At 42.0% G+C, this 16,308-nt stretch overlaps 1 protein-coding gene across 4 annotated transcripts in view; it reads right to left on the bottom strand.

The window, feature by feature from the left end:
* Positions 1-1,568: 1,568 nt before the first annotated feature.
* Positions 1,569-16,308, bottom strand: part of LOC117466913 (solute carrier family 35 member F5-like) — a 32,920-nt gene continuing 18,180 nt past the window's right edge. For 3 of the 4 annotated variants that reach the window (XM_034110420.1, XM_034110422.1, XM_034110419.1), the window contains exons 12-16: positions 15,839-15,998; positions 14,030-14,120; positions 13,667-13,821; positions 11,640-11,738; positions 1,569-3,452 (exon numbers count right to left, since the gene is read on the bottom strand). In XM_034110420.1, the coding sequence (XP_033966311.1) occupies positions 11,657-11,738; positions 13,667-13,821; positions 14,030-14,120; positions 15,839-15,998 (488 nt within the window). In that variant the 3' untranslated portion in view covers positions 1,569-3,452; positions 11,640-11,656. The remainder of the gene's footprint in view (positions 3,453-11,639; positions 11,739-13,666; positions 13,822-14,029; positions 14,121-15,838; positions 15,999-16,308) is intronic. The other variant, XM_034110421.1, reaches the window with a different exon arrangement.

The following is a 16,308-nucleotide window of genomic DNA, read 5'->3' on the forward strand; positions in this document are numbered from 1 at the left end:
TCACTTCTTATCATCAGCTAACGCGCCTCCCCTTCACACCAACACTCGTTTTGCTTCAAGTTGTTGTTGGGACTAGAGATTCCCCTAAATACACATACAAATGTATGCAACTTAGAAACCAAGTAGAACCTTGAGTCGAGCCTGACTTTGACCAAATAAACAAGTTGGTTGATATTAACACTGTAGTTGGATGGAGATCGTGTTAAAGACAAAGATGGAGCAGCGGAGAGACATTCAGAGAAGAGCTGACGGTGAGAGCTGGAGAGAACAGCCCTGTATTAAAGACAGAAAAGTGGACAATTGATTAAACAAAAGTTGAAAAGTTCAACCCGGAACCGGACTGAAAAAATCCAGGCGCGATGCGTAGGTGGAGTAATCACATGTGTTCCAGTGAGTTCATGGGGATGTTTATATTGAGAAATACAGCAGAAACAGAGGAATCAGGTGCTAACATGCGGGTGGCTGATTCAATGATATTCTGAGAGAAGCTGCTTTTCCTGTGTTTCAAAGATAAGACTGCTTCCTTTAAACACTGAGGAGAACACTGGATGCTTTTCAAAGGAATAGTCACAACAAAACACAAGAAAAAAATGGTTAAATCCTCAAAAGGTGCGCGTTACATGTTATCATTCTGGTTTATGAATGACAGTGGGCTTAATTTAAAAATAAAACTTAATTGGGCAACATACTTTGCTGGCATGTGACATGTTTCATGTGTTATAATTTATATCATATATACTTCAAAGATTAAAAGAGTACAGGTCTACTAAAGCCTCAGAGAAAACATATGTTATACTCCAACTGACCTTAAATGTGTCCTTCTTAATGTCTTACATACTGGCAGCTTTTTACTCAACATCAAGGCCTCTAGTCTTTGCCCAATGGGATGATACATCATTGCATTGCATGCACTGTTTGTCGGCATTCAGCAGCACAAGCCCCCACAAGACTTTAGTTTGGCCTCCATCAGCTGAATGAATAACCATAATGCTCCACTTTCCACTGAAGGAAATACAGAAGCTCTCTTTCGAAATGTTTTCAAAGAGCATATTGAAGCAGAACATTGCATGCTTTTGTGACGCGTATGTGATGAAGAGGTGAATGTGTGTGAACAGGGCCCTGCTTCTCTGTCATTGGATACAGCTTCCTGCTCTTTTTCCGCACATTTTTCATATTCAATACATTTCCTTTTTTAGCAGAAAGATAACAATAAATGTGATTTATGAAGTTTTAGATGAATTAAAACCAAAAAAAGGCTAAATGCGTTCACCAATTTTGAGCTGCCATATCGTACATTTCTTTCAGTTTTTCATTGACCAGTCATTTTTGTTGTATAAATGTTTTTGATTTGACCTCCCTGTGAAACCTCATTTAAAGGCTCACAAGGGGAAATGGTAAGGTATAATGTTTACCCGAATACATCCACATAGTGTTAGCAATGTTCACCATCTCATGCCGCACTTTGACTGCAATGCACCGCGCCACTGACCTGTTCGTGACCTTACAGAAACACCTGACCAACATGAGCGTCTGACTGCAGAGGTCCAGCAGAAACAAGCCATTTAACAGAGATTTAAAAAGACTTGTTTATTAGTGCAGTGCAAGTATGAAAACAGACTTCAAGAGTTGAGGTTGATACAAGGGAAGCTACTATTACATTTTATAACATTCATTTGAACTTCAAGGAAAAAGACATTTCTCAGAAAAAAAAGACAAAGAAGAGGAGAAAGAAATATAATCATATCTATGACTCCACAAGCACCGTTGATAAAAGATGAAAATAAAAAAAGAATGTCAAGGCAGACATCTGAACAAACTAATCATCCTAAAAAGCTTTTGTACTTGACTGATTGGCAAAAGCACAGCAGGTTCAATAAAGAACAAGAGAAGTGTGGTCCCGTTAGTTCCTCCCCACAGGCCGCTTCATACGTGCCGTCAGCGCTGAGTGCAACAAACACTCCATTAAAATACACATCTGACCTCCATCAGGATGTGGAATAGCATGGACACTTTGCCTTCAACTGAAGCGTTAACATCCTGGATTCTATGACACACACTGAGGCTGCTTAAGAGACATCACATGAAACCACAGGCAGTAAATACATCTGTTTGTGCTGAAGAAAGAAAAGGATCAAATACAACCTTCCACTCCATGTGATACTATCAGTACAACACTTTGGCTGCAAACATTTCCTCTGGTCCACTTCATTAACAATGACACATACAATATACACAATCTCAGACAGGAATCTGTAGTGGTTATCTGAAATGCAACAAAACTGATACTACCGTGTACAGTATTTACAGCCATTATGAAAAGGAATCTGTTCATACAAGAGACACGTTATTGCAGCAAGGCCTTTGTAGCTTATCGCTAAAGACTCGTCATGACTTCATATTCAAAGACAAGGATTATGTCTCAATCACAGTTTGTCTTCATGATTCATCACTGAAGCAAAGTGCTGGTGTTGCTTCTTTATTCAGCTGTAGTGGGCTTCAATTCTTCTCCATATGAGACTCAGTTTGTCTCAGTGAAAGAGACTCACATTAAATAACGCAGGATTGCACTGGCAGATTTGAAAGGGATAGTTGGAAGTGGGGTTGTATGAGCTGGCTCTCCATAGGCAGTGCATGTCCTCCAGTAGACGCCGTGTGGAGATCAGACCGGAGCACGAGCAGTGTAGCAGTGACAGTGCTATCAGTATGCACAGCTTCTCCCCCATCTTCTGAAGGTGATACATCGCCTGTGGATAGAGCCTTCTACAGCCCCCCTTAAACAATACCAACTTCCCCTTTAAGCTGTTCAATTCCATCAGGGTGGTGTAACTGGAGCTCTAAAGCAGGTTACTCTGAAAGGTGTGGTCTTCACCCGAGTAAGATGACGTCATCACCGTGCTGTTTTTATGACTACCATATGAAGTTGATTACACTGCTGGTATATAAAAAAGCAAGCTTTCTCCGTCAAAGTCAACCGAATCAACGTCTTACAGATTGTCATTTGTGAAAATGTGTCTGCTTCACACACATATTTCACAAAGAAGGAGCAACGCTTCAACAGACAGACAACATCCAGAACAGAACAGGGTTGCTCCTGAAAAATGTTGTGTGAACTCGGAACTCACATTTTTAAGACACAAAGTTACTGTATCTCCGTTAGTGTTATGATCAAGTTTAAAATGTACCGCTTCATTTGGTCACATAACAATATGGTAATCACTGTTCATGTCCAGCACCTTGAGAACCATTAGGTTTCTTTTTACAAAGGAATAACGTGAACATCTTTTAAAGGAAAAGTCTCAAGTCTGACTGGAACATGGAAATATAAAAGAGCTTGTAGAAATGTTTGTGACGTCTCAACACTGTAGAAAATAAATAGATTTAAAGGAGGCACTGGGGTAGTTCAATGTCTCTGAAAGATCCAGATCGTCAGCTCAGAGATCCACATTCACCACCTTTGGAGACAAATAAGAAAACAAGTATGAGAAAACTGAGAAAACTATTCCGGCTAGTGTAATATAGAAGTATAAATACTTTATAAATATTAATCTACAGAGATGTAGGGGTGCACAATTATATGTGGTGCTTTAAAAAAAATGGTCAATCAATTTGGCAAATTGACTTCAGTGTGCAGGCAGCTGGATTAATACAGCAGGACCAACGATCTTTTTATTTCATGTGTTTAATGTGAAAATATGACTAACTCATGGGAGGATTTTACATTCTACAGTTTGGAGGGAATTTAGGCCTACGCCCTACCCCTACACACTACCCCTACGCCCTACCCCTACGCCCTACCCCTACACACTACCCTACACACTACCCCTACACGGCATACACCAAGCCCTACACACCCTACACCAGTGGTCGCCAACCAGTCGATCGCGAGTGTGGTGCGGGTAGATCGCGGACCGTTAAAAAAAAACAGAAACAAAAAAGAAATAAAAATAATAATGTTTGAAAAGTACGTTTTTAGATGTAAACCCCCCGTTAGCAGGTGCCACTTGATTGACGTATATTTGAGACACCTCAATAATATAATACATTAACCGTGCTTTACGTGAACCTCATCATTCATGAGTCATGACTAGAGATGTCCCGATCACGTGATCGGGGATCGGAGCCGATCACGTGATTTTCAAAAGATCGGAATTGGGAGGAAAAAATCGGGGATCGGGAATTAAAAATATTTTTATTATTTTATTTAATGTTACAAAACAAAAATGACCATGTTCACGTCTTAAAGTCATCCTGAGGCCTTAGTTTTGGTTTAAAATTACACAACATCATGTATGTGTTGCATCTTTTGGGCTTGTTTTCAGACGTGGTTGCTTATTTCTCTGAAATCTGGCAACAGAGTGGGCGCAGTGTCTAATAGTAGCAGTAAGCTAACGAGAGGCTACGTTCAGCTGGTGACTCGGGAGTCGGGACAGAGAAAATGTCAGGAGTTTGGAAGTATTATAAAATTGAAAGCGAAGGCAGTGTAACAACCAGATGCAATGTTTGCAAGGCGGAGGTTCCGCGTGGTGGAAAGAACAGAGCTACGTTCAACACGACCAATCTAATACGCTACCTGAGAAACAAACACCAACAACAACACGACGAGTACACAGCGGCCACTCGGGTAACGGCACTGAAACAACCGACACTTTCAGAGACTTTTAAAAAGGAAAGAGAAACTGCCCCAGAACAGTGAAAAGGCCAAAAAAATAACAGCCAAGATAGCTGAATTCATCGCGTTGGATGACCAGCCGTTATCTGTTACCTTTTTTTTCTCTTAATGCATTGCATAAAGATCGGATCGGGAAAAATCGGTATCGGCAGATTGTCAAAATCAAATGATCGGAAGCAAAAAAAGGTGATCGGGACATCCCTAGTCATGACACAAGAGAGGACGGCAGGACTGCAATTTCCCGTGTTCAGTGAATGCAACAGAGGCAAGTCACCAGACCAATCAGAGAGTTGCATGGAAATACACGTGTGCTTGTGTCATTCATGCTCGGCTGTGTGTGTGTGTGTGGCAATAGCACATCTAAATGCGTGTGTGTGGCAATAGCGCATACAGTCTATGATTTAGTGTGATAGAGAGAGAGGGAGAGAGAGGGACCGGTGCTAGCGGGGACCGTGATGTTAGCATCTGGTTAGCTAGCTGCACTAACGGACATAAGGAGCCGTTTGTTCCACAACAAACTGGCGGAGAGTCCTCCCCTCTCAGACTGAGGGGCTCAGGTGAGTGTTAAGAACAGTTTTGTCACAAATTATTCAAAAGATTATTTCCGCGGCACACCTTCATATGATCATTATAGTTATACAAACAATAAGAGAATAAACTAGAGAATGCAATTCCTGAAGAAATTGCTAGTGGGAATGCTTTATGAAAAAAAAAAATGTTGATGCTAAACTGCTATGCTGAAATGTAATGTGTAAGAAGAAAGTGAATCATTTAGATTAAAATGTAATGTGTAAGAAGAAAGTGAAGAATTTAGATTGAAATGATACATGAACACTTGGGGTTTGAATGTGTGATGAGAGAAGAAAATAAATTAAAAAGGCTTGGAAAATCAGCAGAATATTTGAACTGCAAACTTCTGAACTAACTTGATGGCGAATGATCTGTCGCCATGGCAACGGCATTTGATGACACCCCATAATACGCTTAGATGCGTTGATGGCTGCATCGTTATCAAACCTGTGAAGTTTTGGGGCGTTTGGAGTATTTTCACTGAAGTTATGAGAAAACCGTGTTTCATGGCGAGCATTGTGTTGACATGGCAACGACATTTGAAGAATTCTCAAAACTGTCACGTAGCTATCTTCACGGCTGGACTGTTAGCACACATGTGAAGTTTGAGCAATCTTTGAACATTTGCATAGGAGTTATAGTGACATCATGTTTTATGGCGAGGGATGCGTTTCCATGGAAACGGCATATAGTGAGATCTCAGATTTGGCGTAGAGCTGTTGAGGCATGGACTGGTGATATACAAGTGAAGATTGGGGGACGATTGGACCGTGTCGATTGGACTTACAGCCTCATCGTGTTTCATGGCGAGTGGTCTGTCGCCATGGCAACGGCATTTGATGACACCCCATACTACGCTTAGATGCATTGTTGGCTGCATCGTTATCAAACCTGTGAAGTTTTGGGCTGTTTGGAGTATTTTCACTGAAATTATGAGAAAACCGTGTTTCAAGGCGAGCATTGTGTTGCCATGGCAATGGCATTTGAAGAAATCTCAAAACTGTCCCGTAGATGTCTTCACGGCTGGACTGTTGGCACCAGGGTGGGATTTTCACGGCGGCCATGGGCGTCGTAGCCCCTCGGTCTGGCCGTTATGCCCCACAAATAATTATACGTCCTACGGCCACCATGGCCTTTGGGCCCCTCGCACTGTTAAAAGTTGCTTTTAAAAGCGTCAGAACAGGTTTCTGAACTGCATTATGCTGCGTTCACAACAGACACAATGCGAATATTCTGCGCGCTGGAGAGGGGGCGGGGCTTATATCCATGTAAATACTGTAAAAACTACGACCAAATTAACCTATGTTACCGTGATTTAATTGTAATACACGTTTCAAAATGATGCCGAAGTAACTAAATACTGATAACGGTTAGTAAAAACCATGCTTTAATGCTTTGACAAGTGTGCAGACAAGACGGCAAGCAAAACCTTTTAAAATGCGCGTTTTGTGAATGGAGATTGGGTCGATCAGGCTAAACTAACGTTGTAGCTGCTCCGTCCAAACTCACAACAACGTCCTAAAGACAGAATTAAAGCAGCGACTGTATTCGTCATGACACAGACAGTCTGTGGTTTGTACTTGTTTAACTTTTGTCTAGTTTCTGAACAGATATGAGGAGCCACACACACACACACACACACACACACACACACACACACACACACACACACACACACACACACACACACACACACACACACACACACACACACACACACACACACACACACACACACACACACACACACACACACACACACACACACACACACACACACACACACACACACACACACACACACACACACACACACACACACACACACACACACACACACACACACACACACACACACACACACACACACACACACACACACACACACACACACACACACAGTTGGATGTTGGAGCTTCACAGTGCACTGCTGAATGATGTATGTGCAGAGTTTGACCCTTGAAGGCTGTTTCTTCTGCTCTGAAATGGAATATATTTGTTACATATAAATAGAATTTTTGATTTTTGATTTTTAGATTTCATTTCGGATTTGTGAATGGGAGAAGTAGTAGATGGAAAACATACCAAACACTAATTATTCAGTAAGTAAAGTATTTCATTTTATATACGGTAATACTAAGGAGGCATAGGCCTATATGATGATACGATTATTGATATTAAAAAAGTGATTTGTTTTTTGTCATTAGAAAGTGAAGTTATTTATTTGTAAGCTCCAAATCTGAATTTTTTCCTCAATGGCCTTTGTGCCCTGGCATGTGGCCTTTGCGCGCTGAAAAAACGTTTCCATTGTTCTGAATGAGAGATGAACGTCTTACATGTGAACGTTTTGTGGAAGAACCGTAACAGATATCTGTGAAATTTCAAAACGTGAAGCATGTCAAGGAAGTTGAGTATCTGAAGTGTAATTTTTGTGTAGTTTCGGGTTAATAATGTGGCCTTTTTGGCAGTTTAACTAAAGGTGTGCGGCTGCTGCTGTGAGGAAATATCAGCCTGAAATTACAATGGGCTTTAATGGAGGCATGTTGAAAGTTTTTGTCACGTCATGCCCTCAAGAGGCATTTTGTTTAATTATTTTTGCTTAATTATTTGTCATTTTTCAAGCTACGAGATGTTTTCCTACGTTTGTCATGAAAAAGTATGTCTCAGGAATGTAGGGTTTGGGAATTATGGCAGTTTTAAAAAATATATATGAAGGTACATTTCAAGATTTTCTACCCTCTAGCTGTGACATCACGCACTCTAGTTAATGTTAAAATCTGAAGAAAACCTCTAAAACCAGGTCTGAACAATGTTTAATATCTCTAAAAGTAAGAATCAGATTTAAAAGTTGTTTTACGCAAATAATGTCAGCAAGATGTGTAACATTTTAAAGTTGGAATGAGGTTTCTGAGTGAAAGTATGAATGAACAGTTAGCAGTTGAAGTCGCATGAAGATTTGTTGAAGTTGAAGATTTTCTCCATTGACTTCAATGGTTAAAAATGCGATGTATTATGGGATGTATCTCTGGAATTATGAAAGTTATGAATGAGAAAAGTAATAGCCATCGATTCCCGACCGAGCTGAACGTTTTGATGTTTGAACGGAGTTTCTGCGATGTTCAATGCGGGAGAAGAAGAGGGCCAAAATAAGTCGGCGGAATAATAATAATAAACTTTTCGTGCGTAGAATAACAGTTAGTTGCAATGCTGTTAACAGCATTGCAACTAACTGAAAAACAGGTATGAAATACTATATGGCAGTAAAACAAGACTACAGTTTAAAAAGGGGAGTGATTTGTAAAATATCCATAAGGAAAAAGAAAATCTGTTTCCAGTTCTGTTTCATCTGGGTGCTGAGAGAGGTATCCATAGATCTCCTCATGTTGGTCTTAGTGCACCAGATTGATGCTTTTCACTTCAATATTTAAAAATAAATCTTCCCAGGGGAGCATGCCCCCGGACCCCCCTAGAGGAGGTGAGGACCCCCCTAGAGGAGGTGAGGTCCGCCCCCCACTCATACAAAATAGCACTTTACCCCTGCCTATATGCCGTGAGCTGATTATGGAGCCTTCATCGTAACAGTCATTCACTGCCATCTTTTTCACTCAATTCTGCAATAGGTAGATCTCGCCTTTCACCTAGGCCGAGGTCGGTGATTTTGGGCTTAAAAAGGTTGGTGAATCGTGACGTCACCCCATTCAAAGTGAATGGGCAGAAGCGTTGAAACGGCAACGCACGCCGCCGTGTGTAGGGGCAGTTAGTCTGCTGATTCTAGTGGTTTAAAGATGCACTATTTCATATTTGACTTAAATTGAACAAAATAAAGATTTCAGAAATCCCTGGCAGTGTAGAGAAGACTTTGAGACAACATTTAAACGTTTGCAGTGTGTAAATGAAATTCCCCAAAAATGAAATATGAAAAAGCCACATCCTCTACACTCTGAAGACCTCAGTATTACCAAGATCCATTCTAAATGTTAATCATCTGCCAAACATTGGGCAGTCCCTGCTTCTCTGTTGTGGAGATTTGATGTTTTTCTTATTTTCCCATCATTAAAACTGAAATATGGTCAGGTACTGAGCATGTAACCTGAAAATAATAATCAAAAGGTTAATCGATTAATAATCCCGAGTTTCAAACTCACTTTTGTGCAAGTGGACACACATACTATTGCTCCTCCAGTGTTTCCCCTAGGTTTACTGCTTTGGGGGGGTGCTGTCTCAGCGTGGGGGGGGGGGGGGGTGGCATTGGGATATATATTTTTTAAATCCTCTGGAGCAGAGAGGAGCTGTGGATTATTGTTATTGATTAGTGCATCATGTTTCTTAGGGTCAAAAACACTAAACTCACAACTTCAAATGAAAGCGTTTAGTTTATTTAATAAAAGAGCACATGTTCAAGGTGAAAAGTGACAGTAGATATAGATTATTTGCAATTTGGTGCTATATATAAATATATATTAAAAAAAATAATTAAAAAAAATAATTATAATTTTTTTTTTAAACACCTTGAATTTCAGGGGGCGAGCGGGGCTCCGTTGGCGGGGGGAGCGGGGCTCCGTTGGCGGGGGGAGCGGGGCTCCGTTGGCGGGGCGAGCGGGGCTCCGTTGGCGGGGCGAGCGGGGCTCCGTTGGCGGGGCGAGCGGGGCTTCGTTGGCGGGGCGCAGCGCCCCTCCAAGACAATGGTAGGGGAAACACTGGCTCCTCCATTTGACACCTCACACCCAGACAGGCTTAAGTTCGTCCTAAATTGCACTTCCTTCTTTCTCCACTAACGGCTCTTTCAGAACCTCACACTGAGTGCAGAATGTGTGCTGCTGGAAATGACTGTGTGGCTTTGGAGGCCGCTGAGACAAGCTTGACTAAACCTGCGAGTCGTGAACAGACAGCAGACTTTGCAAAGTGGGCGGCCAATCTCAGATGCTAAATATTTACGTGAGGATCATCCTGTCCAGCTTGTCTCCCGTCCCTCTTACTCAGCACAAAGTCCAAACACTGCGGGCGCAGACAGATGTTCAAAGAAAAACAACTGAGAGAAGATGATACAGAAATCCTAGTGTTGGGACGCTAACCTACTCAAATGGTGCCTGAAAATGTGTTTGGCCGTTTGCGTGCATTTGAGAGCAAAGCATTGACATGTTATCACCTTGCAGCGTTTCTGTAGTAATGTGCTGGCAAACTCTTGCCTATTATCAGATTTAGCAGACATGAAGCAACATAAGCCCTTCTTTGGAGTTGTGTTTCTGACGTCTTCTGCAGACAGGTAGTTCACAGCATAGTTATCGTTCCGACTGGGGGGGCTGGACTAGTGACGGGCAAAGCAAGGCAGGGCAGGATACTCTTGCCTGGGACTCACCATCCCACCCAAAGCTGTTCTCTCTAACTCCGCTCAGGGTCAACTGCACTGCTACAGTGTTTTCAACAGGATTCTGAGAGACTGTAGTTGATGGACCACAGTCCCTTTCGGGGGGTCCGGCAGAGGATGCCCCAAGGACATTCTTACCCTCCGGTTGACAGTCTTGGTCGTCTCCCAAAGAGAACAAAGGGTGTAGCACGCCCTGAAGGCCAAGGAAAGGAAAAGTGGGATGCTTCCTCTCGTCTAACCGTGGGGATGCAGCCGCTACACTTTCTACGTTGTGTTCTCCGTCAGTAAATACCGCACTGGTGAATGTCTGGAGCCCCTATGTGTCAATAAAACAGAGGCTGCTAACACGTGTCTAAATAACACTTCTAAATCACGCTAAACATTAGCTGCCTTTAGCTTAGCGGTGTTAATGTGAAGTCATGTGACCGTGTTGTAGTTCCTTTATAGCCCAACCATAGCTTTTGACTTCTGGAGATTGCATTTACGCTTTAATCATAAAGTGGAGTTAATAAGTGGAGATAATCCTGTTGAATTAAACACTCAAGTATCATAAAAGAGTGTTGGACACAGATCTGATTTTTTGCTGTATTCTGAATTCCATGGAAAAATCACATTGCTTTTTGTCGAGGCAGTCCTGGCGATGCTAACTTCCAGGTTGGCCAATACCGAAACATCTGAAAGACTTTGTAACGCTGAGGGCGAAGCAGCGTTGATAAGAACTCTGGATTGGTGATTAGGAACATCATCCGTCATTGTGCATCAGAAACATGCATTCATTCAGCCTTGTGATTTTCAAAAATACAGAGGATGCAGTTACTAAAGATATTGCCACATTTGTTAAGCAAAGGCTTGTTTTACTATACTGTATCGAAGTATTGCTCTTGATTTAATAACGGATTTTTTTGTTCCTCATAACTTTACACAAAAATCAAACCAGGAATAACAACATTGTTTTAAATAGTTTTTTGGGAAGTTTGGAAATGTCCATGTGGGGTAAGAGTTGTCTTGTATGTATGCATCTGAATGATCCTTTACTTGCGTTGGCTGCTGGATCACGAGCAGAAGCTTCCTTCGCTGGGGGAGACGCTGTGTAGAGGAATAAGGCTTTCACACTGCTCGCTGTCTTCTGGCAATCTGTGGGCGGGGGAAGCAGGTGTCAATCATCGTCTTCTTGACGAGCATCATTATTAAAATCATCCCTCACCAAATGGGAACATGCGTTCGAAGAAGAAGAGAGCAGTCTGGGAAGCATGCTCATGTGATTGCACACTCGGCATCTCTATTGTCCTTGTGAGAAGAAAAGCCTGGAAGTGTGTGTCAAAGATAAGGTCAATTCATTTTTAGGGCAAACACCACCATACAATGAAAATAAATCACTTTCTATTTCAAACTTTCAAAGCTTGAACTCTGTCACCCTGACACTTTAAGAGGAAGACAAAAGCGATATGCCTGTTTTCTTTCACTTTGCTGAGTCCAGGACCAACCAAAGGAAGGCCTCTGCAGAGGAGAGCAGGGCAGCAACATCCCTCAGCTCTTTTAAACCACTTTCAAAACTCACTCTTTTAGAATGACTTTAATGTGATTTTAGTTTAGTTTAGTGATCCATTTTTTATTGATTTATTTTGGTTTTATTATTTTCCATCTGTTTTACGCTGTGTTTATATGTTTACTAGGGCTGTCAAGTTAACGCGTTAATAACGCAACATTTTTTAACGCCACTAATTATTTTAACGTGCGATTAACGCATGTGTATTTGTCCTCGGCCCGCCCCGTAGTTTCAGAGCCCAAAGGCTTGACGTTGTTGTTGTTGTTAGTTGGATGGAGGGAGATTCTAGCGAGAGTTATGGATACAAAAAAAGGTGTTTTAAACAGCAAGCCAAGCACACTGCTTGCGGCAGACCACGCTTGAAAGTTTTCCGGGGAGACGCCTGGACAACAACAGCGATAGCTAAATGGGGGGCTACGGCTCAACACTGTGGAGGACGAGGGGCTGCGTTAGATCATTCGGATCGCATCCAACGTGTCGACTGCACATCACAGCGCATTGTTTCAACCCACAAACTTCAGTCTCGTGCTTTGACTGCTATGAAGACAGAGGAGCGGCATTTCGCCGACACCTGTAAACAGGCGTGTCTGTTTGAGCAACTGGCTCAGTGCAGAGAAGTGCACAGGGTTGGGAGAGAGTGTGAGAGAGAGAGAGAGAGAGAGAGGGAGTGAGAGAGAGAGTGTGAGAGAGAGTGAGAGAGAGAGTGTGAGAGAGAGAGAGGCTCCAGGTTGTTGTGTTGAGAATATTCAGGATATATTCAATATCATTGTTCCAATGATAATAAACAAACATTTGCATAAAGCATATTTGTCCACTCGTATGTTGATAAGAGTATTACAAAATATTCCTCTAAGGTACATTTAGAACAGATACAAAATGGGCGTGGCTGGTGGGCAGTGGGCACTAGTTCGCTGACGTTGTCCGTGTCAACAGGAGTGACAGTCTGGCAGCAGATTCCTGTGTAGCTTCAGATCTGAGTCGTCTTATTAGTAAGCCTAATTTATACTTTTGTAGCAACACTATTTTTATATAATGGCAAACAGAGGGTTCAGAGTATTTTCTTTCTTCCTGTGTCATATGTGGCAGCACTGTTCAATGTTTCTTGAAAACATTACCCACTGTAGTGACGTGTGAATAAACTCCAACTCTGTATCAACAACACTGTTGTGTAGCTTCAGTTAAATACTTGTATGTGTGTAGACTAGAAAGAGGAAAGATAAAGGATCTGCAGTATTTTATGGAGTATTAATCGTACAAAGGTCAGTTTTATACAAGTAGAAGTGTGTATTTACCTGGCAGTAGGCTGTCAGTAATGGCTACGCCTCTCTATTTGGACTGGTAGATCTCGGCAGACTGGCAACTTTAAAAGTAGCTCTCGGTTCAAAAAAGGTTGAGCACCCCTGATCTATGGCGTGCCACTACGACTGTTGGTAATAGTGTTAATGCTAGCAGATTCTAGACACTGTCAGAGTGAAGGGTCCTTGTGATCCCTCTGAAGCCGGACAGTGAACTGTACCTCTGAATGCGATGTTTTCTGCAGATGAAGACATACGCTCTCCTCAGCCCCACCAGCACAGGGTCCCAGTTATTGTAGTGGCATAGGAGCGTGGCGATGAAGAAGGAGAGGAAGACAGGGACCGCACCGGCAAAGAACAGCCACGAGAAACGGACCTTTCCACACACACACACACACACACACACACTTACATTTGTGTATTTACATGAATACATTAGAGTAAATAATTATTTGCGATAAAAAGCACCAATTCTGCCCACATTAACAGACTTTACATTTTGCAATCTGCTCTGACACACACTCTTCAAACAAAGACATCTTTAATATCATTTCAAACTCTTGATTGTTAAGAGGGAAACATACCTTCTGCATGCAAATATCTGCCATAATAGAGAGTGGGATGGTGAGGCTCAGTGCCAGGGTGCCGATCAGAGAGGAGGTGAGGAAGCAGCCCCTGTGCAGAGAGAGCAGCAACACACATCCACACTGAGTATCACAGTCGTATTGTTTGGGTATGGAAGCCAATAGAGGACATTATTAAAAAGATAATGTATTATTGAAAACAAAAATGTATTTCCCAAAATATAATTTGAAAAAACAATTAGCATTTACATTTTTAGATACTTGTATTCTATGACATTTTACATTTGGCAGCAAAAGAATGTGGTGACTTTAAAATGTAATTGTAATAGACAGGGGGCGCTGCTTCCATTATTGCTTTTAAATATTCTCCAATACATTTTTATTTAGCATTTTATGTCAAATAACACATCATCTTTTTTATTTTCAAGTTTACAATATTATTTGAATCCCCTATGGCAGGGGTGGGGAACCTCCGGCCCCCGGGGCGTATACGGCCCGCGAGACCATTTGGTGTGGCCCTCGAGGTAATTTATAAACACACGCAAAAAAGAAAAAAATTAAAGAAATCTAGACCGCAAAATAATTAAACAAGTGAGTGCCTGTTTTTCCTGGCCAAGGTCAGGGTCCTTGAACACAACACAAGCCTAACGTGTCATCACGTGGTATATGTCTGACAGGGGTGTAGTTCTGACGGGGAGCATCAGAACGCAGCTCAGCTCCGGCACTTCCAAAAATTGCAGTACCGATAAGGAGCCGTACACATGCTGCAGTTTTTGCGTGGCTGTGTCTTAGTTGTAAGCCCAGTGTCGATCTGTTCATCTGTCATACTGATCATACAGTCAATAACTTTATTGTTATTAGCATCTGGTTAGCTCGCTATGCTAACGAATATAAGAAGCTTTTTCTACAACCAGTGAGGTAAAGGCACATCTTTATATGATCATTATAATTATCAAAAAATAAGAGAATAAAGTAAACAGGTATAAAATACTATATGACAGTAAAAAAAAGTTGTTATTAATAAACAAGAATACAGTTTAAAAGGGGAGTGATTTGTAAAATATCCATAAAGAAAAAGAAAATCTGTTTACAGTTCTGTTTCATGTGGGTGTTGAGAGATGTATCCATAGATCTACTAATGTTGCTCTCAAAGTGCACCAGATTGATGCTTTTAACTTCAACATTTAAAAAAAAATCTTCCCTGACCCCCCTAGAGGAGGTTAGGTCCCCCCGACTTAAATCATGTTCACATGGATAGGAGTCTAAATACATTTGCACACATCTTGTGTCCATATCTTTCTGTTTGGGTGGTCATGCCACAACCATGCACGTGCATGCATGCGTGAGTCATGGCAAGATATCTGGATTAAGAGGTTGCTTTTTCTTTGCACAGCATGAAAGAAAGGTGAAATGAGTGGGCTGTGATTTTAGTATTTTTAAGCAGAGGTTAATAATTTGTACGGCCCTCGGAGGATGTTGAAAACATTGAAATGGCCCTTGAGAGGAAAAAGGTTCCCCACCCCTGCTCTATGGGCTTCCATAGGAACATAATATCTGCGCATTATCACCTAGATGATGTTGCTTTAAGGATAAAAGCTAACATTAGAGTACAGTTGTTTGTGGTCACATTTATTCAATTGTTAGCAACGGCAGTTTTTTTTATCTAGACAGCTTCAAACATTCACCTGTGGGGTGTTTACTGACATATGTTAGGTCAATAGAGATATTAACTAAACGTCAATGTCTCTTTACCTTGTGTTGAGCCTTTTATGTCTCATACTCTGTGAAAAAAGGAAGTAATGTGCTCACCAGAGCCAGAGGAACTCTGAGAGGACGGTTCCAATGAGGCCGTTGATGAGGATGTAGGTCCACACCAGCTGGCTGGGGAGCTCAAAGGCCTCAAAGCCGGTGTAGTGGAGCAGGAGGAAGCCGGGCCACAGCAGCAGCAGGTTGAACAGACCCACAAACCCTGAGACACACAGCAGCAGGTTGAACAGACCCACACACCCTGAGACACACAGCAGCAGGTTCAACTGACCCACACACACAGCAGCAGGTTCAACAGACCCACACACACACAGCAGCAGGTTCAACAGACACACACACACACACACACACACACACAGCAGGTTGAACAGACCCACACACACAGCAGCAGGTTGAACAGACCCACACACACAGCAGCAGGTTCAACACACACACACACACACACACACACACACACACACACACACACACACACACACACAGCAGCAGGTTCAACAGACCCACACACACAG

Source organism: Pseudochaenichthys georgianus, chromosome 21, assembly GCF_902827115.2.
Source record: "Pseudochaenichthys georgianus chromosome 21, fPseGeo1.2, whole genome shotgun sequence".
NCBI classification, from domain to species: domain Eukaryota; kingdom Metazoa; phylum Chordata; class Actinopteri; order Perciformes; family Channichthyidae; genus Pseudochaenichthys; species Pseudochaenichthys georgianus.